Source organism: Esox lucius, chromosome 19, assembly GCF_011004845.1.
Source record: "Esox lucius isolate fEsoLuc1 chromosome 19, fEsoLuc1.pri, whole genome shotgun sequence".
NCBI classification, from domain to species: Eukaryota; Metazoa; Chordata; class Actinopteri; order Esociformes; family Esocidae; genus Esox; species Esox lucius.
The window spans coordinates 38,821,776-38,844,961 of record NC_047587.1 but is presented as its reverse complement, the minus strand read 5'-3'; the positions used below and the strand labels follow the sequence as shown (position 1 = coordinate 38,844,961).

The 23,186-nt window shown below is 41.1% G+C and overlaps 2 protein-coding genes across 8 annotated transcripts in view; both read right to left on the bottom strand.

Moving 5' to 3' along the window:
* Positions 1 to 1,322: 1,322 nt before the first annotated feature.
* prdm11 (PR domain containing 11) lies at positions 1,323 to 14,010 on the bottom strand. Of its 2 annotated transcripts, XM_013139082.3 has the most exons (8): positions 13,813 to 14,010; positions 12,833 to 12,951; positions 12,446 to 12,546; positions 12,103 to 12,362; positions 11,864 to 11,931; positions 9,783 to 9,970; positions 7,812 to 8,387; positions 1,323 to 7,151 (listed from the first exon to the last, which is right to left on the bottom strand). In XM_013139082.3, exons 2-8 carry the CDS (start codon positions 12,895 to 12,897, stop codon positions 4,993 to 4,995), a joined length of 3,417 nt encoding a protein of 1,138 aa, XP_012994536.2. In that variant the 5' UTR covers positions 12,898 to 12,951; positions 13,813 to 14,010; the 3' UTR covers positions 1,323 to 4,992. The 2 variants fall into 2 exon arrangements, with proteins under 2 accessions (XP_012994536.2, XP_012994537.1); XM_013139083.3 differs by lacking the exon at positions 7,812 to 8,387.
* A 405-nt stretch (positions 14,011 to 14,415) lies between these two features.
* The window catches only part of phf21ab (PHD finger protein 21Ab), a 30,385-nt gene continuing 21,614 nt past the window's right edge, over positions 14,416 to 23,186 (bottom strand). For 4 of the 6 annotated variants that reach the window (XM_034288214.1, XM_034288215.1, XM_034288216.1 and 1 more), the window contains exons 14-18: positions 22,396 to 22,703; positions 21,566 to 21,721; positions 21,075 to 21,150; positions 20,818 to 20,921; positions 14,416 to 19,753 (exon numbers count right to left, since the gene is read on the bottom strand). In XM_034288214.1, the coding sequence (XP_034144105.1) occupies positions 19,004 to 19,753; positions 20,818 to 20,921; positions 21,075 to 21,150; positions 21,566 to 21,721; positions 22,396 to 22,703 (1,394 nt within the window). In that variant the 3' untranslated portion in view covers positions 14,416 to 19,003. The remainder of the gene's footprint in view (positions 19,754 to 20,817; positions 20,922 to 21,074; positions 21,151 to 21,565; positions 21,722 to 22,395; positions 22,704 to 23,186) is intronic. The other 2 variants (XM_010884274.5, XM_010884280.5) reach the window with 1 other exon arrangement.

Below are 23,186 nucleotides of genomic sequence, written 5' to 3'. Positions count from 1 at the left end.
TCGTTACAACCGAGGTATGCAGCAAAGCATTTGTGAAGCCACAACACGCACAACCTTGAGGCGGATGGGCTACAACAGCAGAAGACCCCACCAGGTACCATTCATCTCCACTACAAATAGGAAAAAAAGGCTACAATTTGCACAAGCTCACCAAAATTGGACATATGAAGACTGGAAGAATGTTGCCTGGTCTGATGAGTCTCGATTTCTGTTGAGACATTCAGAGGGTAGAGTCAGAATTTGGCGTAAACAGAATGAGAACCTGGATCCATCATGCCTTGTTACCACTGTGCAGGCTGGTGGTGGTGGTGTAATGGTGTGGGGGATGTTTTCTTCGCACACTATTAGGCCCCTTAGTGCCAATTGGGCATCGTTTAAATGTCCGGCCTACCTGAGTATTGTTTCTGACGCACGTCCATCCCTTTATGACCTCCATGTACCCCTCCTCTGATGGCTACATCCAGCAGGATAATGCACCATGTCACAAAGCTTGAATCATTTCAAATTGGTTTCTTGAACATGACAATGAGTTCACTGTACTGAAATGGCCCCCCACAGTCACTCAACCCAATAGAGCATATTTGGGATGTGTGGAACAGGAGCTTCGATGCCCTGGATGTGCATCCCAAAATCTCCATCAAACTGCGAGATGCTATCTTCCTATCAATATGGGCCAACATTTCTAAAGTATGCTTTCAGCACCTTGTTGAATCAATGCCACGTATAAATAAGGCAGTTCTGAAGGCGAAGGGGGTCATACACAGTATTAGTATGGTGTTCCTAATAATCCTTTAGGTGAGTGTATATATGTGAACTGCACTGCCTGCCTTTACAGAACTTAGGAGGCGTCCCCAAAAAGACTCACACCTTTACTTTCTGAAAAATATGTTTAAGATGTATGGACTCTTGAGACTATTATTACCGTTAGATTTTTTTTATTAATTGTTGTATTTGTCACTTTTACATTAGTTTTTTTGTTGGTATTTAACCAAGAAAAATACATTTAAAACAACTACTTTGTAGCAATAGGTAAATAAATTTCAATTTATGATATGCATTGTATTACAATATATCAAATGATAAATATTGATTGGGAATTTTTATTTTGGTACACCAAGCTCAGTTTGAGAAATCAAATAGATTTAAGTATAATCCTAGATAACCTAGGATCTAGGACTCTTGTTTTTCTTGCTTTTGACTCATGAGCTAGCAACCACATTTGTTGTGGGGCTACTCACAATTATGAATATAAAATACACAAAATTAGAAACACAAGGTGAAAAAGAATACAATCATTTATAGAATAAGCAAACCTCTTCATACCAAAGCAGTTTATAATTTATGTACCAAAGATAGGCTAACACACAAAAAGCATTCCTCAGAATTATTGCATTCAGAGGGCAAATATTTTTGGCATTGTGATGCAGTTGATGAAATATACAGCTGCCAATTGTTAAGAGTTCATTTATTAAACCAGGCCTGCGTTGAGTTTGGTTTTAAGTACATCAGATACTAAATACACTGAACAAAAATATAGATGCACTTTCAATATGCAAACACTTCTTAGATTTTACTGAGTTACAGTATATATAAAAGAAAAACAACTTACCAACAAAGATGTAAACACGTTTGAGAGAAATATGCTTTCTTTGCATATTAAAAGGTTCTGCCCTTTTATTTTAGCTCATGAAACATAGAACCAAAACATAACATGCTGCATTTATATGTTTGTTCAGTATAATGGAAATACAAGTACAATGGAATTAGTTGCCAGTTGAGAACAATGGTGGGCTGTCAATATCCCACAAACTCTTCCATTTGGATTAGAAGATTTATCTTATTTGAGTACTTGAGTAATAATGGATAAGAGGTTCACTTCAACTGACAGTATAAAATGGAGAATGAGATGCCTGGCAGGCCTTGTGAATGAAGACTGTATCTTGAATATCACCATGAGAAAACTCAGGGTTTAAAAAACTTATTAGACCAAACAAATATTTCTTTAGCCAAAATAAGAAAATATGTTCTTGAATTTTGGCAGATTTTGGGCATGGTAAACTCTCGATTTGAGTAAACAAAAAGAAAAACAGTTTTTGTGACAAATGTACACATTTCATACCTCATTGAGGTGGTAGTCTATATCCAACCAAAATACATATGCTGAAAAATGCATGTTTTTGTAATAAATGTGTATGTTGTTATTTGAGGATTACAATAGCATGCATATAGAGTAGCGTACAGCAAACATGCCAACAGAGCAAGTGTGCTTACCACTTTAAATTATTACATCACATAAATTCATTTAAAGGTGAAATCTTAGGCTTAAAAGCAATCTGGCTCAGACACTGCCACTGATCAGCGATGTGCCTTTGAGGAACAAAAGTGAACCTCAACAAACTCACTTTCAATACATGCAAAAATATATGTTTCTGATTAATGCATGGCCACTAAGTCAATATAAAGTATAATACATGTACAATTTACAATACATTTTCAACAACAAAGTCAAACAGTCTGAGTCATTAACCAACATAAGAGAAATGATCCCATCAACCCTGGTTAACAGTTACTCATACGGTTCAGTTTATACGACACAGGTGCAAAGTTAGTGGTTTCTGGGATATTAAATGCATTTCACTCCACACTAAATTATCAGAGACTTGGATAATTTGCAAGGGATATTACTCTGAAAAAGAATAGTAAAAAATATGTAATTAATGTTTTAACTTATTCCAGTTTCCAGACACTTCTGAAATCTACACTTTGGCATGTACGACAACAACTGTAGCAGCCACAAAAATATGCATTTCAGGAAAAAAATTCTGTCCATTAATGAATTTGGCATTGGCATTAAGTAATGTATTAAGATGGGTAGTATTTACTTCTAAACAGTTTAATTTTGCCATAACTCATAAACAGTCCAACATAACTGATGTCCCTAATAAAGATGAGCAAAAATGACACTATACACAATAAAATACACTATACAACTATTGAGCTAGTATCAGGTAAGTAGTAGTATTTTTTCCGCTTTATGGCATCCAAACACTACTTCACCTTCTGGGGATAATGGCACCGAGACTTTTTCTAAAATATTTCATAAGTTGGAGAACAAACTGGGAGGGAACTTAGACCACTACTCCACACACAATCTTTCCAGATATGGACACTGAGTTAGGTAAATGTTTACAATGTAGCCAGGGGTTAAATTGGGATTTGAGAAGTGGGGAGCACAACTTTCCAGTTCTATCTAACCTGTTAAATTGCTTGCCAGTGGAAGTACAGGAGCTCAGCTCCCCTTAGATCTAATTTTGACCATATGTGCAGGAGCTCAGCTCCTGCTGGCCCCTGCCCAATTTAACCTGATTGTAGGCATTTCCTTGCACATTTTAATATTTATTTTATCACTGTTGATCTGAAAGGCCATACTACGAGTGGAAGCCATAAGACCACATAACATCACTGATCCAACACCATACTGCAGGTATGGAGTTCTTTTCCACTTTCCCACTGTTGGGTTGTATATTGCCAAAGAGCCATATTTTAATGCAACTGAAAAGAATTAGCACCTTGACTGGATACCTGTACTTTGGTCAGATGACATGAAAACTGAGTCCTCTGCCACACACACAGCTGATGGGTTTGGGGTGAAAATAAGAATGAATTAGCAGAAAAGAAACCCATTTCATATCTACAGTAAAATATAGTGTATCACTGATGTTATTCATACAACCTTTACAAAATGTAAGAAATTAAGATTATGTTTGAGTTTTTTCACCATTTGAGTTTCTTTTGACCCCTAAGCTGTTTAAATTTAAGTTAAATAGCAGCTTTGAGTAATTACATTAGTATACACGTATAATGTCAAATTCTTTGAGCATACAATACTGCTCAGTATTTTACATTTTTAGACAGAAATTGTTGCAAATCTTTATCAAGGGTTTGAATTATTTTAGACCCCTCCGTATACATATTGCACACGTGACTACATTCTAGTGGCATGGCTCTCAAAGCTGTCTTGACGATTTGGCAGGAGAAGTATTATAAAAAAACAACAACTTAACAAGAGTAAATGCAAGAAATATCTGCAAATTACAAACAATATTATTAAAAGAAAATGTTGATAACATTTACGAACATAAGCAATTTTTTTGCATTTTTACCCTGCAAATGAATATCATACTACTGAATAATAGATGCCTGCATTTGATTAAGCAATTTAAAACATGTTAATACATTTCTCCCCATGGAGTATTTTAAGACCTATAAAAGCCACAGTAGAAATATCAATCACTGTAACAGTACATACCAGTATAAAACAACATTTAAACAAACCATACATTCTCCTGTGACAACATGTGGCCTAGCACCTTTGTTAGTTGTTTCAATTAATCACTTAATCAATTTACAATATGCTCTAATGGCACAATCACATACAACATCATATGAATCAAACACCAAATAATTTCAAATTAAGCCAAAAGACATTTACATTATAGTAAATGTTTAGAATTCAAAGACAAGTTTGAAGGAAAAATTATTTTCATTGTTACAAAAACATGTGCTTTTGACCTATTAACCTATGGCATTTCCTAATGAATGTTGATTGCAGAGTTTACAATCCAGACTAAATGACAATTGTTATCTCTACAGAGTTGATAACAGCGATTAGCATATGTTATAAGTGCTATGTGTTATGCATACTTTAACACACTCATACAAAGTGATTGTTCTTATAGTAAGTCAACTTTGCTGATTTGTTGTCTTGCCTCTTAAAGACCAGCTTTGCCTCCTGAGCTTGAAATAAAAGTGATTTCAACAAATTTACAATTCTACTAGCTAAGTTTCCAAGTGATGCTGATCAGGCCATCTTAGCAGCAGGGCCATTGCACACTATTATGGCCAATCACACGATAGCCCAGATCAACCCCGCCCACCCCCAACCCGGATGGCTTTTGGAATAAAGTGGAGCAAAGCCTGGGCCCTCATCATTCAAATATCAGGGTAAAACTCTGTGTTCACATCCATGCTGTGCAGAACTGACTTTTGTTCAGTAGCCGACATTCTATTCAGCATTTCAGCTGAAAGTGAATAACTGTTGCCAGACTTCTCTTCAAACCAGCTGTCCAATGGTCGTTTGCCATCAAAGTTGGCTATGGGTGGCCCGTTAACCGCAAGTGTCAGTAGGTCATTCATCTGGTCCAGCGTCAGCCTTGAGCGGTTGTTCTTCCGCACTTTCTTTAGGGATTCCCGGCCCTTGTCACAACAGGCGGTGGAAGTGGGCAAGACCCTGACAACTTGGAGGATGCGGTTAAGCATAGGGAAGCGCTGCTTGTACCTGGAGATTTGACTGACCACCTCCTTGAAGCCATTCATGCTGTAGTAGTCGGCTTTCAGGTCCCTCCACTCTACGAGTAGACTGCCCCGAGCGTCAGTTCGGTCCCGCAAAGACTCATGGCCAGCCGTAGGGATCACTTCCAGGTGATCAAAGATTTGTAGGATCTCTTCCTCACCGAAGGCTCGCATGTCTTCCCTGTTCCTTGGCCAGGTGGTCAGGTCGAGCACCCGGGACGCCTTGACCACAGTGCGGCTGTGCATGTCGAGTCGCTGGGACAAGATGCTCTGGCTCTTTTGGCAGATCTTTTCTCGGATGGATTGGAACTTTGATTCGGCAACGCGCAAGTTCTTAAGGTCTACGCCATTGAAGCTTTCACGGAAGTTTTCCTCAAACTCCTGCAGGTACTCCCCAGGGCAGTCCACCAGCTGACCGATCTCATGGATGGCCTCCTCAATTTTGGCATCTACTTGAGACACCAGCAGGTAGTCCCCCTGGAAGATGAAAGCTAGGCGTGAAAGGACAGCGATGACATCCAGGAGAAAATATATTAACTTGACAGACTGGTAGTCCATGAGGAACTGAAGCAGGGTTAAGGCGATGGCTGCTGCATCTGCCCTCTGTGTTTGGCTGCTGATTTCCTTTAGGTGAGCTACCACCTCCAGGTAATCTTTGATAAGAGCATTTAGTACATTTGGCTCTCCTATAATCCAGCGGACGGCTCGTATGTCTCCCAGAAACTCAGTCTCCTCAGACAGCGTGGGGGCAGTAGTCCTGAGCTCAGCCATCATGCGAGGGGAGTACCGGTAAAAGCTCAGGAGCTGCTTCAGGTTGTTCTCCAGGTCCTCCAAACAGGACAGTTCCTTCCCACTGATAGCATCCAGCACCTCCAGATGAGGACGATGGATCATGACTGGCAAGCAGAGGATCCAGGGTAGTGTTTTTCGTACAGCAATGTACAGATTTGCTCTTAAACTGGAGGAGATGTTAGCGCCATCGACCCCAAGACCAGCCACTAGCATGTCCTGGAGTCTAAGGCCAAGCACAGCAAAGGCCCGATCGATGGCCTGGAGGTAGCCATCCACAGTGCCAACGCTTAGCCTCTGCAAGGAGAGGAACTCTGTGGCAGGCGGTCCCTCGCTGGTAATGAACTGCACATACACAGCAACAGTGTCTGACAGCAAATCATCATTCTGCCCGTCCATGATGACACTCAGGAAGGGTGAAAGTCGAATTCTCTCTGCCAGGTCTTCCTTCAGAGCTCTGGCGATATGGTGGATAAGGATCTGGCAGTCACCTTCGTTCATGTACTGGTCAACAACCTTGAGCTCGCATTTCTTAAGCAACTCAGCTAGAGCTCGAAGGTCCGAGAAGGGTCTGCACTCAAGAGCTAGATGGTATGCAGCGTTGAACAGCAGCATCATGTTCCGGCACATCTCCTCAGTTTTCTCAGGGTGCATCCGGAGCTTGTAAAGCTGCAGGCATTTCTTGTGCAGGTTGCTTTGGCTGTGCAGCTTGATGGTGTGGATCTTAAACTGCTTGGAGCCGATGATGAAGGCGGAAGTGCGTGAGGACTGGACGGTGTACTGGCGGCAGACATGACACCACATCTCATTGAGCGTTGGCGAGTAACGCAGGAACCAGAATTTCTTGAGCCATTCCTGCTTGAAGCGGCGTATCCGTCGGCCAGGCCCAGCCAACAGCTTTGAGGCATCCTCGGGAGCCACCATGAGTTCAGCAGTGATAGACTCATCTGCAGAGTCCACGTCTTGATCATCCTCATCCAGAACCACAGGAACCGGGGTCATGGCCTCAGCTGCAGAAAAGATCATAGCAAATCAATATCATAAAAGACAACCTTAGATGCACAAAAGTGTATTTAAAAAGAACTATTGTCTTAAACACATGAGGATAAATGCATTATTTTCATCCCATTATGAATTCAACAGAATATTTGAAACTTCCAAAAAGTAGCAAGAAATTAAAAATTTTAATAATTGGATGTAAATACACAAAAAACTACATAATTCTAAACACTAAAACAGACAACTCAGTTTTTTATTGTTTTGTTGTGATTTTAATGAGACAAAGTAAAAAGACAAACTAGTGCAAAATGTTTTATTTTATACCTAAATGATATTTACAAAATCAAACAATCACCAATGCAAAATCCAAAGCAAGAAAGCACAGTGACAAATATTTGAACACGTTTCATATTAACTTTGTTGCGACTGTATCATAACCCAATTAGAAATCTGGTTTTAGTTAACCTAAGCAAAACAAAACATGCTTATCTACTGGCAAATATGAAGAAGTTATGTGGGGCAACCAACATTTGAACTGAAGGTGAATAGGGAATGTACAGCAATATCCACATTTCAAATCAAGTCACCATTCAAATGTTATGCTACATAGCAAAGGATCACAGTCACCAAATAACCATTGCCACCTTGCTTTATTTCTCTTTGTCACTTACCTTGGAGATCCTCAATTGGGGCCAGCTCTGGGTGGGGAGGTACCTCCACCTGTTCCCCTCCCCTCAGACGAAACACTTCTTCTTCAAGCTCCCGAATCCTCTTTTTTAGCTTCACACAGTTGGGGCAGAATGAAGTGGAAGGCCCATCATTAGTCTGACCAATGTCATCTTCTGAATCCTCAATCTTCAAACACCCAATGTCAAAGCCCCCCTCTAAGTGCTCTGATTGGTGATGACCAAGACCAGGCTGTTTGCATTCCTCCAGGGGTATATAATACTCCCCACTCTGGGAGGATAGCGGGGTTGAATGGCTGTAGCGGTGGCTGACCTGCTGTGCTTTGATGCGCCTCAGAGAGAAGGTACTGTTTAGGGGATTGACCTGGCTTTTTGAGGCCTCTAGAGATGCTTCCAGGACATCCTTAAATATCATATCGATCTTCTTTTTCTTTGCCTGTGGTTGGCCTTCCCCCTCCTCGCTGGTGTGCTTGCTGAGGCTGCGCCTGCCCTGCAGAGCTGACCTGAGCACAGGTCCTCTGGTGTCCTGCTGTACCTCAGATTTTCCAACAGTCGACATGCCTACCAAACAAATTCTGAGTTAGCGTGTGAGGGTACAGTTGTGTATAATATAGTCTAATGACATGATATAAAATACCAAGCAGAAAAAGAGAAGTAACCTTAAAAAAAGACAATCACTAATTCCCTGTTGTATAATTAAACATTTAGGGCCGATTTAACGGACACAGTTTAAGCCTAGTCTAGAATATATATTTTTTAATTAAAGACAATGGAGTACTCTAATAACCTTGATTTCCCTCCCTAGAATAGGCCTAATGTGTGTCCACAAAACTGTCCCATTAACAGCAAAAGAAAAATTAGAACCTACTTTGCTTACCTGCAGAACCTATGCAGGTAAATGATCAGGAACATTTTTCCTCTTGGAGAGTTTATTGTTGCTGGTTAAAAATGCCAAAGGTCTAAACAACCAAATGGACCTTAGGCCCAAAAGACACTGTTTTAAAATCCCGAAGGTCAAAGGAAATGTGAATAAAATGTAAACCAATTTGAGCCCATTGATGTTGCTTTTGCTTGTGGTCCCATTTCATGATCAGTGTCAAATCCTGTGAACATATATTTGGGTATCAAATTGAACTGAGTGTTTCAACCGTGCACAGACTTGAGAAGGCTAGAGAAGGCCTGAACCCCACTTCTCAGAATAGCAATGTCATTTTTTTCTTTTGTCAAACAGCAGACGCTTCATAAAAACAACATACACTAAAGTTTGGGGTAATTTAGAAATGTCCTTGAAAACATACATGGAATTAGTTTGAATAGGAAATACTGCAAAATGTATAGGAAATAGTAATTGACAAGGTTAAATTGATAAGGAAATAATGATTTTAAACTGAAATAATAATTGTATTCTTCAAACTTTGCTTTCATCTAAGAATCCTCCATTTGCACCAATTGCAGCCTTGCAGACCTTTGGCATTCTAGTTCTCAATTTGTTGAGGTAATCTGAAGAAACTTCACCCAATGCTTCCTGAACCACTTCCCACAAATTGGATTGGCTTGATGGGCACTTCTTAGATACAATACATCCAAGCTGCTCCCACAATAGCGCAATAGGGACCAGTTGCAGGATTTTGTTCTTGGCTTAGTTGCACTTCAGCTACACTATGGGTTTTGCTGCATCGTAGAAATTAGAAATTCTACCTGCTACATCAGAAAAACAACCAAATGATCTCTTCTCTTATTATTTCAATTCCCAAGAGAGAATAAATGCACATACAAACCAAGACTTTGCCAATTGTGGTTGATGGCAAAGCCTGAAACCACAGGTTGTAGTGATGAAAAGCCGTTAGAAATAACGAGTTGCAAAGACCACACCCTTGCAAAAGGAAACTTACGGCAACCCCCCCCTTCACTAATTTCACTGCACAAACAAAGCACACAGTTGGTATGTTTTCTCACCCATTTCCAGGTTACGGTCAATGCTGTTCTGCGAGATGCTGTGCAGTCTTTTCATATAGTCGTTGCTGTACCACACACGGAGCTTCTCTCCTGCTGACAACTGTCGGCAAACCCTGAAATAAATGTGTTCTCTGTGCTGGAAAGCTGTCAAGTTCCTCTCACTCTCATCCGACGAATTCCGGATGTACCTGGTGGCAGCATGAATCAACAAAGTTGCATAAGGTCTTAACACAACATAAACATTTATTTGCCTCCTTCCTGAATTCTTCTTTTATTGCAAATTTGTCACAACTGAATGGTATCAGATCTTAATACAACATGTAATATAAGACAAGAGAAGTTCAGTAAACACAAAATTCAGTGTTCAAATAAGTTTTTTTTTTTTTTATTAAATAAAAAGTAATCCAACACCAGATGGCTCTGTGTAAAAAAATCCACTGCCCATCTGAACTTAACTGCTTGTGTCAACTTAACATCAACAAATGCAACCGAATGCTTCCTATAACTGGAGATTGGTCTTTCACATTGTTGTGGAGTAATCTTGGCCCACTATTCTTTGCACAATTGCTGTAATTCAGTGACATTGGAGAGTTTTGCGAGCTTAACTGCTCGTTTAAGGTCCTGCCACAGAATCTCGATGGGTTTCATGTCAGGACTTTGAATAGGCCTGTCCAAAACCTTTATTTTGTTTCTTCTGAGTGGGACTTCCTCCATGTTTAAGATCACTGTCCTGCTGCATAACCCTATCATGCTTCAGAACAGACAGGTGAACAGGCATTCTCCAGGCTTTGATGCAGCAAATCACCCCCACACCATCATTCTACCACCACGTTTGACTGTTCAGATGATGTTCTTATTGTGAAATGCTGCATTTGCTTTACACCAGACATAACAGGACATGTGTCTTGCAAGAAGTTTCACTTTTGACTCCTCTGGCCACAGAACATTATCCCAAATGGCATGGGTCTATGAATGCTTTACTGCAGATGTCAGATGAGCACTTAGGTTTATCTTAGTTAGAAATGGTTTGCACCTTGCAATTCTCCCTTGAACTCCATTTTTGCCCGGTCTCTTCTTGTTAAATAATGAATGCTGACCTTAGCTGAGAATAGAGAGGCCTTAAGTTCCTTAGATGTTGCCCAGGGTGTTTTTCTCCATTTGGAGATAATGGCTCTAACTGTGATTCGCCTGAGTCCTAGAGCCTTAGAAATGGCTTTGTAATCCTTTCCAGACAAATATATCTCTATAACTTCTCATATACTTCGGGAATATCTTTCAATCACAGAACGGTGTGCTGCTTGTGGAGACCTTGTAGCCTACTTCATATTGATGGTAAGGTTCTATATAAGTCATGTTTAGAGTGAACAGGGCTGGCATTAATCAAGCCTGGGTGTGTCTGCCCTAATTCAATCCAATAATCAACTGAATTTGATTGATTGAGAAACAAAGGGGGTAGTCACTTTTTCACACAGGGGCAGTTGGTGTTGGATAATATTTTTAAATTAAGGAAAAATGATATAATTTAACACAGAATTTTGTTTAAATCAGGTTCTCTTTGTCTTATATTAAGTATGAAGATCTGAAACAATTCAGTGTGACCGATAGGAGGAAATCCAGAAGGGGACAGACGTTTTCATGGCACTGTAGATTTCAGCATCAAAATATGGAAAGACAACATGAAATTATGCCTTATCAATCCTGTATTTGGTCCCCTCACATTACTTCTAATCATTACATGCTCATTGTGGACTTCACCATTTTACAGATGATTAATAATTCATACATTTTTGGTCACTGGTTGTAAAAGTGGTGCTGGTAAGCCAAAACAGCTTGTATACTGTGCCTTGACATGTATGTGCAGATGTGCCCCATGTCATCAAATGCATTTGCTTTAAAACATGGCATTGTATGACTAAATGGAGGTACAATGGTAATTCTATAAATAGATTATGCAAATATAAACAAGATATTACAAATCCAAACAAAATGTTATTTGCAAAAGTCCCACACCGCTTGTTAGTTACTCAATTCCAGTTCAATAATAATTCATATTAATGATAAACAATATAAATAAATGATACCTCATCCAGTTGGCTTTTGTTTCATCGCTGCCATCAATGGATTTGTAAGTGTTGTTCTCATCAACAATCTAAAAACATTGAGAGGAAAGATAAAGAATAATGTTGTTGATGGATGAGTGCTAAAGGATGACATCCATGTCCTAAAGAATAATACACTGATCCTTTCTCTCACTGATTCTGGGAAAGTTCCCAACCAACATGCTGCCTCATAGCGAAGGATTCAGCTCGACTAAACTCACCATCCAGGAGAAGAACCCAGAGGAATTGTCCTTAGACACGAGCTCTCCCTGGTATGGGCCGAAGAGCGCTCCTTTAGGTATGTCCGCATCTATGCAGCACACATCAACCTCCTCCTCCTCCCGGACAATCTGTATTCCAGAGGGCACTGTGAGGGCAGCCCGGTTGGGTATACCCAGCGCCACAGGCGTGTCTGGCACAAACACCGGAGGACCATGGGCAGGGCATTTCTCCAAGAAATATTCCTTGCACTCCTCACAGACTGTAGTACAAAAAGTGGATACTTTTTTTTTAAGCATATTGCTTGTTCAGAATCAGAAGAATTTGAATAAAAATGACACTTACACCAAAAGTCTACTTTATGTGGGCTCTTTTCTGCATCCTGGTCATGATCAACCTTGAGTCTCTTGCTTGGTTCTTCCGATTCACACTCGTCTTTGATTCGGCTGTGGTTTGAAAAGATTCTCTTCAGCATTGCATGTAAAGAACAGTACAAAACAGCATAACTGGATTGTTGTCAACTTGCTTGTTTCCAATTCTCAAGACGTTTGCGATTTGCATAACTTGTGAAGTGGCTGTCAAAGGAATTGTAATGTAACTTATGAAGTGGCTGTCGATGGAATTGTAATGTACAGTTACTCAGTTTATGCTAACGGGGATAATATGAAAAACAGGATCTCTTGTACCAACAACTAAGGCTCAGGGTGCCAGTTGAAGAGCATCAGCCCATACCTGGTACTGCTGTTGGGTCCGGATTCTGAGGATGTCTCGTTTTGATAGGCAGATGACGCTGCCATATTTAAGGGAAGGAGGGGAGAGGCACTGAGTGCAGTCAGTCCAACATTATCAACCTGGGAAAAGAATAAGGAAAACATGGTAATCTACGGCTACAACATGATTTATTTTAAACCATTCAAAGGTAGTTAATGAAAATATATGATATCTTTTGGCACCTTTAGTTATCTGAGCATACTGCTGCAGAAATCTGATTTAAAGTGAGTGATATTGTACTATATGAATAAATAACAAAAGCAATCTAAGAACAATCCACACATCGGAGTATGCAGCACTTGCAAATCCAATGCAAATGTATACGCCAGTGGGGAGCGAAACTCACTTAAAATGCAGATAAAGTGTTGACAATATATTTCAATCATAGTACAATAATGCAACCTGCTCTCACAACGGCCACCAGTATTACCAACGCGTTTGCCTTGTAACATCTTATAATGCAGAGCGTATTAACTCAGACGTTAAAATGCAACCACAGGGAAAACTGGATACCAAACGTTCGAAGTGACCGCGAGAACCCCGTATCTTTCCGAGCCACATAGTTGATGACGCTTCGGGAAGAAATCCAGAATTTCAAAATATTTCGGCAACAAATCCACAGTGCTGATTGGTCAGCAAAACTGCCGATCTTAGGGCGATTGAGCCATGTCAGTAGAGACACGGAAAACAAACGGGACCACAATGACACTCAAAAAACAAACTTGCATTTCACATATCGCGAAAGTTTGCTATTCCTACAACACACAATAACAAGGTAAAACACCACAGCATAGTTCTACAATGTGACCGACTCGTGTCGTGCACTGCGTTGTTTCTAGATATTTCCTCGATTCCCGTCTGCAGGCAATTGGCAATTTGCCTAACGCTTTCGGAAGCCATTTTCATTGCATTGGCCACATTGGCTAGTAAGACATACTCACCTTCTACAGAATCTGCAGCGCTTCGAGGGTCTGCGATGATCTCCCGACCCCCACTCTAGCCTCAGTGGTCCCGGCCGTTGACACACCGCCACTCTTTTATTTCACTAGTCCTGGGCAATGCAAAGTTTTTCTATTAGAAATAATTGCTACGAGTCACCCGCTTCTCTCAGCTTTGACCACCATCTTTTTATTACAGGAAATGACATGGAAAACGGAAGAAAGCTACTTGAGTTCAGAGATGAAAGACGCAGTATAAAAATAAAAATATTCTCAGGTGAAAAATTACCATAACTCGAGCTGCTGCGGGCGCTAAAGAAACACAGAGACAAACTCAGAAAGAAACCTATAGTATATTTCCGAGTGAAAAGGGATGTTTAAAACTATTTAGGATCGATTAAAATGTTTAACATTTATGTTCCTAAAATATCAGTGTCAAAATATATTTAGTCATTTGGAAAATAGACAACTATGATATCCTCATCATTTACAGTCAAATAAACATGCACGTGTTATTATAATTGAGTAAATAGTTAAGTTGTGGAAAATGCTGCTAAAAATAAGATGATTGGTGTTAATGAGTACAGACTAAATGACAAGGCAAGCTGCTTTTGACAATTTATTAACAAAATGATAAAATAAATAAATACAAATTGATCAAATGCTCCTAATATCAACTTCTTCCCATGTTCCCTACAGTATTTTCTAAACACTGCATACAAATAATTCATCACAGAATAGGCTCAATACAGGAGAGAGGTAAGAAACCCACCGGATCACTCACAATGTCAGTCGAACAAAACAAGAGAGATCTGTAACAGAAGAGAAGTCAAAAAATAAACACACTCCTTTTAAAATTATTATGAAAAATACAAACAATTTTACAAATATTCAGATCTGTGTAATTAACAATTTACACATAATTCAGCACACCAGGTGAACCGTTTCTTTTATTCATATCGCTACAATGCATCATCTTTCACCAAAAGGAAGCTTCTTTTTTAAATGACACTTTTTGCACTCTTAAAGTACAAGCTCCTCCAATTGAATTTACAGTGGATGAGGTAAGAAGCTCAAGGTGCCACAACAACAGGGAAGTCACAACATTTGAATGATGAGGATTATGAATGATGAAATGTATCAACAATACTAGAAGGCCACAATCATGACTTGGTAACGTTATCATAAAAGAGAAATGAAAAAACCCTGACTATATTAATAAGCCATTGACAGAATATAATGCACTGGTGAGAATGTAGAAGTGAGTTACTCTACAGGGGTGTACTGTGAAGATTCAATCTGGAATGAACTGGAAATGCCATTTTTTTAATTCATAAAACAAACTACTTTCACTTTTCAACCCTTTAGCCCAATAACATACATCTGAGAGCTGCCAACTACTGTGAACACTATACTGAAGCAGAAATTAACCTAGCCTTAAAAATTATGAACTGATATGTATCAAATGCATAAAGGCTTCCAAATATAAATGCACATTTGCAATATTCTTTGGGTATATTGGTTTTAGAGCATGAGTGCTCTAACTGAATGTGTCTTTTTTTTTTTACAGGACAAAAGCACAGAACAATTTTAGACAAGACCATTTTTTACCACTTCCCACTAGCGCACCCCATGTCCAGAAGTAACAACATTCAGCATGGTGCATTAGCGAAAGGCAAAAATGTAATAAACACAACCTTGAGAAGAACGAGCCAAGAGACTCTTCTGTCTCACCTTCATATCATGTCCCCCCCTCAATTACAGAGACTTCACAGTTAATGGCATTGAAACATTGCCATTAGATAATCCAAATATACTCTAACACACTATTGCTAGAGGTGTCACATCAAATGATTTTTCATTGTATGAACCTTACATTTTTTGTTGAGATGTGTAATGTATGACTTTGACATTAATAACATTTTGAAAATAAACCCAAGATTAATGCATATTCAAAAAGACTTTTGTTGGACTGATCAGAAAGATTGTGTCGAGGGTGGGGGGGCTGTATTGTCTGTTTAACAATATGCCCAGGCCAAGGCTTGATTCACATGGCACTATTTGATCAAACTTATTGCGAGTAATAGACAAAAGAGAGGGGACGAGAAAAGAAGAAAGGTGCACAAGCAAGCAACACAAAAGGACATATAATGGTCACTGGCACTGTACTGACTTCTAATGCTGGCTAGACTACCATAAAACCCCTCTGTAGAATCTCAACAAAAGGGAGGTCAATTCAGAGCATGAGGACATAATCCAAAATGTTTATATCATATTATATACACATCACATCTTCGGGTGGGGGAGGCTGTATAAAAATAATACTTGGTGGAAATTCAACTAAAAGTGCATCACAACAAAACGTATCATGTATCAACAGTCCTGCCTGTTCAATTTCCTATACAAGAGCTTGTGAATTACACTTCACACATATATTGTACCAGTTCCTGTGGCACTTGAACAAACTACCAAGTGGTGTACCTGTATGAACAAACCACTGATAGATTTGCACAGATTTTACAGGTGATCCCCAATTAAAGACAATTCAAAAACTAAATGCACCTTTTAAGGATGCAACAAAAATGACTAAAATTAAACAATGTTAACCTCACATACATGACAACTTAAAGCCCTAGGTATTACATCTTTAGCTCCATTATTCAGATTCAATTGTGCTCTATATAATATAGTTCTGATACACCGTTCGCTGAAGATTCTGAAGCCTACACAGGGATGACGAAGGACAAAAGACTGACCAGTGTGTTTGAGTAGCAACATAATAATACAAGTCACAGTGCAAGTCAGGAGCCAAAATATGCTGTTGGAATAAAGGCACTCAAGGTACCTAAAGAAAGGGGCAAAGGTCAAGTTGCTGTGTAATGTACGTTTACATGGACAAATCAAGGTTTGAATGTCTGAATACTTTGTTCTATTCAAGAGACTCTTCTAAAAACATGGGGGGTCCAATTTATCAATGCTGTTTTCTTGATGAAGGTATGGTCGTACCATGTAGTACCATGTGAGACTTGGAAGGAAGAAATCCCTTTCAGTCAATCAAAAAGACAGTATGGCCATTACAGTGTGAGCATCGAATTCAAACTTCCCTTTTCCTTGCAAATAAAAAATGGATTAAAAAAAATTATACAAAAACAATCTGTATAACAACTCACCACTAATCATTTGTTTCTTCGTTGTCATTTGTTTTACATAGCCAAGAATAAAAAAATTCCTACATTACGAAAATTCTGTTTCTTAATGTTTTTTGTCTGTATGGAATTTTTTTGTGTGTGGAATTTATAATCCCTGTTATCAAAACCGCAAACATTCTCCAAAGATATGTAGATTGGTTATGAATTGAAGTAAACATGATATGCATGTTGCCATCTGTGCATTCTATACAATGCAACAGCCCAGCATTAAAAAATATTTGTAGTCCAGTCATGAGGCACACTGAAAACATCTACCACAGATCAAGTGCAAATGTTGACAAACAGTCTTGCAAAATTCATGATCAACTTTTTGAGAAAAAACCCCAGAAAAACCTGGGTAATTGCCTAACAAATGATAAAATGTTGGACAGATATGTTGATGTGTTTTAAAATAAATACCAGAGGAAGCACAAATCTAGAGTATTTTGGAATAAGTTTGTTAGTCAATTTTATCATCCAAGCATGTTTCTAGACTAGTAGAGGAGGAGCAATTGTTCTGCACAAGGCCTCAATCACACCCTATAATTGGGGTAATACAAAAATATTGGCAAGTTAGGGATAAATTACATGACAACCAACAAAATGCATACTCTGTTCAGTTCCCTGTGTAACATACAAAAAATGCTTCATGACTTATTGTTATGCAGCAAGCTTGTGCTTTAATCAAATAATTTGAGGCGTTTTCCTTACCACAACCTAAATGGGCTTATGCAACAAACCCTCCGGTTTCCAGAATTTTTTAAAATATCTTTACTAGATTGTTGAATAAGCACTAGTGCTTATTTACCGGGGATTGCCAAGATGGTGTTGAATATTACATTGTTTTACTTGATCTTGATACGGTAATAGGACATGTCCCTGCTATATATATTTGGATACAATAGCATTTTGGCAGTTCAGAAATAAAAATGTATTTAATAATTCACAATATGCAAAGGTCATCTCTTTTGAAGGAGAATTACTCACAAATGTACACCATTCAAACATTTAATAACAAACCACTGTTTTATGAAAGAGAAATGCACTTATTTTTGAAGACTAGGAAGACCTGAATATCTTTTCCTATAAAAAAAACACACCGTATTTATGTGTTTTCTGTTTTTTAGACATTGCAATATTATTGCAATTTCACATTTAGTGATCAGAGTTGACACACTGACTCATGAATGATTCTCAAATCACTGCACTGGACCTAAACCATTTTTGAAAACTTCAGGCATGATGACTGTCTTTGTTACCAGGTCTTCCTCAGCAAGCCCCTGACCAGTCGGTTCCATAAACAGTCTGCCTCCCCCTTCTGAAACCTGCAGACGTAGATTTATTTTTGCCTGAGGTGTAAATGGGTCCGTAGTTATTGGTCATGGATGGGGAGGAATGGAAAAGGGAAGGTATTGGGATAACTGAAGCCTCTCTCATATCACCTGTTTGACTTTGAACGACGCTCAACCAACGCCTCAGTGTTCACGAATACTGATGCTTTGGAACTTAAAGCCCTGTCCCTTCAGCTGGTTCGCCAACAGTTTGGTTCTATGTTGACTCTTGGTTAATGCCAGAGAAATGCATTCTCAGTTCAGGGAGCAGTCCTTGACCTCTAACCTGCATCCCCAGGAACAGACAACAACCTAACAAACAAGCCCTGACGTGAGGGCAGCTGCTGTAGGCACTCACTGGTTTTGATGTCACAACTATCATACTTGTACCGTTACTACCATTCTTTTCTATCCCTAATTGGCATGACACTGGTACAACAGCCAACGTTTCACCCACATTTCAGGAGTAATAGACCACAGATGCTGAAGAGCAGTCTCAGAATCGGCCTGTATATCCACTAACAGTCTGACAATACATTTGAAACAAGTAACATTTACATAGATTGGCAATGTCGGACACCTTTCAAAGGTGAAAGCAAAAATAATTTCGATGTTCTGGGGAGTGGTGGTGGTGGTGGTGGGGGGGGGGGGGGGGTTGTTTCAATAGACACAACATTACTCTCTACTGTCCAACCTGTCAAGAAGAGCTGGCAAAGATTGCTGGGGTGGTTCTGAGGTTTTGCTGTTGTTGGTGCTGATGCGGTCATTGTTCATGCTGTCTTGCTGTGGCTCTCCTACCGCCACCTCTGTGCTGTTAGTGTTGGTGACCGTGTTCTCAGGGTTGGTGTTAGTGTGGTAAATACAGCTCTCGTCCCTGTTGGAGCACCTCTCCGTCGCGCTCTCGACAGTACATGCGAGGCCGGTGGTGCCGTTTGTGGCGGCGTTCTCGGCACTGACCGTCACTGTAGACTCCGTCACGGCCTCCGTCACTTCCTCTGCATTGCCGACCTTGGCCGTGGATTGTAGACTGATGTCTGCCACAGTGCCGACCTCAGCGGTAGGCCCAGCGCTGCCGTCAACTGCGGCCTCGGTGCCGAGTCCTGCTACTGCTTCCGCGGTGACATCCTTCCTGGCTTCGATGTTGCTGCCGTCCTGCGCTATGGCCTCGGCCTTCGGCACAGCCACGGGCTTGGTAATGACTTGGGCTCCAGCCTTGGCGTTGACCGCGTCCCTGGCGGTGTCCGCGGGGACGTTTGCCTCCCTGGCCACCGTGAGGTCCGCCATGAGAGCACCTGTATCCTCTGCCTCCGCGGTCGGACTAAAACGGAATGCCTGAATGAGGCGGACCAAGTGTTTGACCTTCTCCAACGAAGCCTGCATTTCTTTCTGTCGAGACAGGATGGCATTTTTGGTCTCCATGCATTTCTGTTGGGAGGGGGCGGAAACAGGGTTAAGAACGTCCGTGTTATAGTTATTTGTTAATGACACCACAGAAATGCGTTACATGGATGGGATGCTATAGGAAGCTTCTGGCACTTTTTGGAGGTTTATTTCAATTTTGGGAAGTGTCAAAACCAACTACTTGCATCCTCTCCCTAGTCATTAAGCAGCCCAGGGGCTCAAAAAGACCACTTAAACACACCTGTGAACATGTGTCAAATCCTGAACATCGGTCAAGGTTCAGAAATCACTGAGTTATTGTTTGAATGTCTGTCCAAGCTTGGCGCTCTCAGAGAGACTGGGGGTTGAGCTAATGTGAGAGCTATGAATATAACTTTGTGGAATAACAAAAACGTACAGGAAAAACAAAAGTTCCATTATAAGTAATACATTTCAATTTCGGATCCATGCCAAGAAAAGTAGCAGACTCACAGTGGCCTTTATGTAATCTCAATTCCCACATACAGGACTATATGCAGTTTTCATGTGTTTCAATACAAATCTACTAAATCTCAGGTGTAAACACTGCAGTCTCCCAGCTACGAATTATTCAAACCCACTCTGGTTTAGACATTATTGGCTTCAAAGCAAAACACAACATTTGGCAAACATTTTCAGCACGCTGCATGTTCTGTCTGTGATGCTCAGGGTTAACCATCAGCTGAAAGGAGATACTCTGCTTGAGGCCATAGACGTTACCTCAGAGCAGTAGTTGTATCTGCTACACCGCAAACAAACAGTTAGAACCTCATTTGGATCTGTTTGTTACTGGTATAAAAGAGCAGCAGCAGTCAGCTACATTCATCAAAGCCCAACACATAGTTCTTTTAGATAGAAGCCAATGACTGGGCCAGATTCGCTATTAACGGACAATTACACTGGGAAACAAATTGACCCTATAGAGGTCATTACATTAAATAACATAATTACACGGTTATTCTACAGCCCAGTCACTTGTGTCTATTCCAGCAGGACCATAGAGAAACCACTCGTGTGTGAAACAGGACAAATAAAAACAGGGTACTAGTGAATGATCCTTTGGTGCTTACCGTTATGGAGCCGCTTAGTTGTTTAACGGTTTGCTCCAGCTGTTCCCGCTCCAGTTTCAGCTCTGCACTCCACTTCATTAGCTTTTGTTTTTCCTCCTCTTTAGCTGTCAGGGAACAGAAATAACACAGACAACAGTGAGACTTTGAAGCAATCTTTCTGTGAGACACTGGGAATGGAACTGTTCCATCTCCCACCGCCTCTGCTGACCGATGCAGAACCACACAGTTTGTGGAGACACATGGTGCTCTAGCAATACCTTCTTTATAGGCGATGTAGGAATGAACAATAGCCAGCGTTCCAGGCCATTGAATCGCATCTTCTTTTTTCAAAATCTGGAGAGGAGAGCACAACGTTGTTGTATTGGGAATAACTATTCGTAGAAAAGCACACTGCTGTGCAGTCACCCTCTGGTGACGTCACGGCGGACAAACCAAACAAATTAGATGGGAGTGTAAGATGCCATCCTCCACAGACAATGAGTGGCGAAGAATTACATAAAACAATACAGAATCACGTTCAAGCTTACAAAGGAAGGAACAGCCATATCTAAAAATCTTTGAAAAAGGGGAGAAAAAAGGGCTATCTGAGGAACGCCTACGGCAAAGATTAAGTTTCTGCGGAACCAGTGGAATATTCTGGGCCAACTGCCCTGTGCTGAATAAAGTAACCAATTGATCTAGATCATTAAAGCACTGGACTGCTGGGCCGTGCCTTCCCCCTGATCAGTACGTCGGGTGCTGCTTTTACCTGGTCTTGACATTTGGGACAGATCCACATGCCTTTAGGAATGGTTTTCAGGGGTGGGTCCAGGCAGTCCAGGTGATAGACCCGTGAGCATGTGTCACACATGAGCAACTGGCCACTGCGTCTGCACACAGTGCAGAAATCCTCATGGATGTCTCCCTGTCAGGAAGAATTGCACCAATCAGTTTCACTGCCCGTCTAGGCCTGACCAATCAGGTGTGCAGAGGCAGGGCAGAGGGGGAGGGGCAATGTTTGCTCATTTGAGGTGTATCCAATCATATTAGGGCCTTTTTTTTTTACTTACAAAAGAAAACATAAGTAGACCTTGTGTGCAATGCCTGTTTTAAAAGCAACTGGGGATGGTTGTCTCATTTACATACGTACACTACGTCTTAGACTGCAGAAACAGTGCAGCACGTTTAATGGCATTTAAAAGGAGTGCCAACCTGTCTTATCAAACTTGAAAAGAAAAGTGTTGAAGTACCAATTTGACACAGGCTGTGTCAGGGCGAGAGGGCGTTTAGGGGTACTGAATTTGAGGAGAGGGGTACTGTTCACTTTGTAAGACTGCATCAAACATGGAAATAAAAGATGGATGATGGATCAGACAGTGTGGAAGTGTCTACTCTGGTCTTTCTAGCTGAGGTACCGCAACATTAAGACCACTAAAGTACTTCTGTGTGATGGCGGGGAGGTTACAGCCTCTGGACATTACATCCGGTACAAAATAGGGAAGGCTGGAGGGGGGCGAGAGTACGTGAGGTCAGTAAAATGGAGGGGAAAACACCCCAGAAAGTCCAAGCTGCTGTTCTGCTCAACTAGCTGCTACTTACATCCCCAGAAGTGGGGTTGGGCAGGGGGAGGGTGTGGTGGGGTTGGACATGGAAGGGGAAGCTCCCCCCAGTGTTGAGCCGCTCGGGGGCCAGGGAAGCAGTGTGACAGCTGAAGGGGGGGGTCGGGGGGTGGCTGCCCAGATCCGGAACGTTGCTGTATTTGGGTGGGCGACCTGGGTTGAAATGAGACAGACGAAAAACAAAAACAAAAGAAACACAAACAAAAAAAGATGGAGGCGGGAGGAAGGAAAAAAAACACACAAACAAACCGTCTGTCCGACATACCTTTGACAGGGGGTCCTCGTTGGCTAGCGTGAAAAGGGGGGTGGGGGGTGTTGAGTTGAGGGCGGAGGAGTAGGAGAAGCACAGAAAGCGGAGTTAGTGCACTAAGAGAAAGAAGCTACATGCAAGCAGAAGAAGCAGCAGCCCAGTCAGTGGGTGGCTGGAGGCAAGAGGACAGTCAGTGGGTGGCTGGAGCCAAAAGGACAGTCAGTGGGTGGCTGGAGCCAAGAGGACAGTCAGTGGGTGGCTGGAGGCAAGAGGACAGTCAGTGGGTGGCTGGAGGCAAGAGGACAGTCAGTGGGTGGCTGGAGGCAAGAGGACAGTCAGTGGGTGGCTGGAGGCAAGAGGACAGTCAGTGGGTGGCTGGAGGCAAGAGGACAGTCAGTGGGTGGCTGGAGGCAAGAGGACAGTCAGTGGGTGGCTGGAGGCAAGAGGACAGTCAGTGGGTGGCTGGAGGCAAGAGGACAGTCAGTGGGTGGCTGGAGGCAAGAGGACAGTCAGTGGGTGGC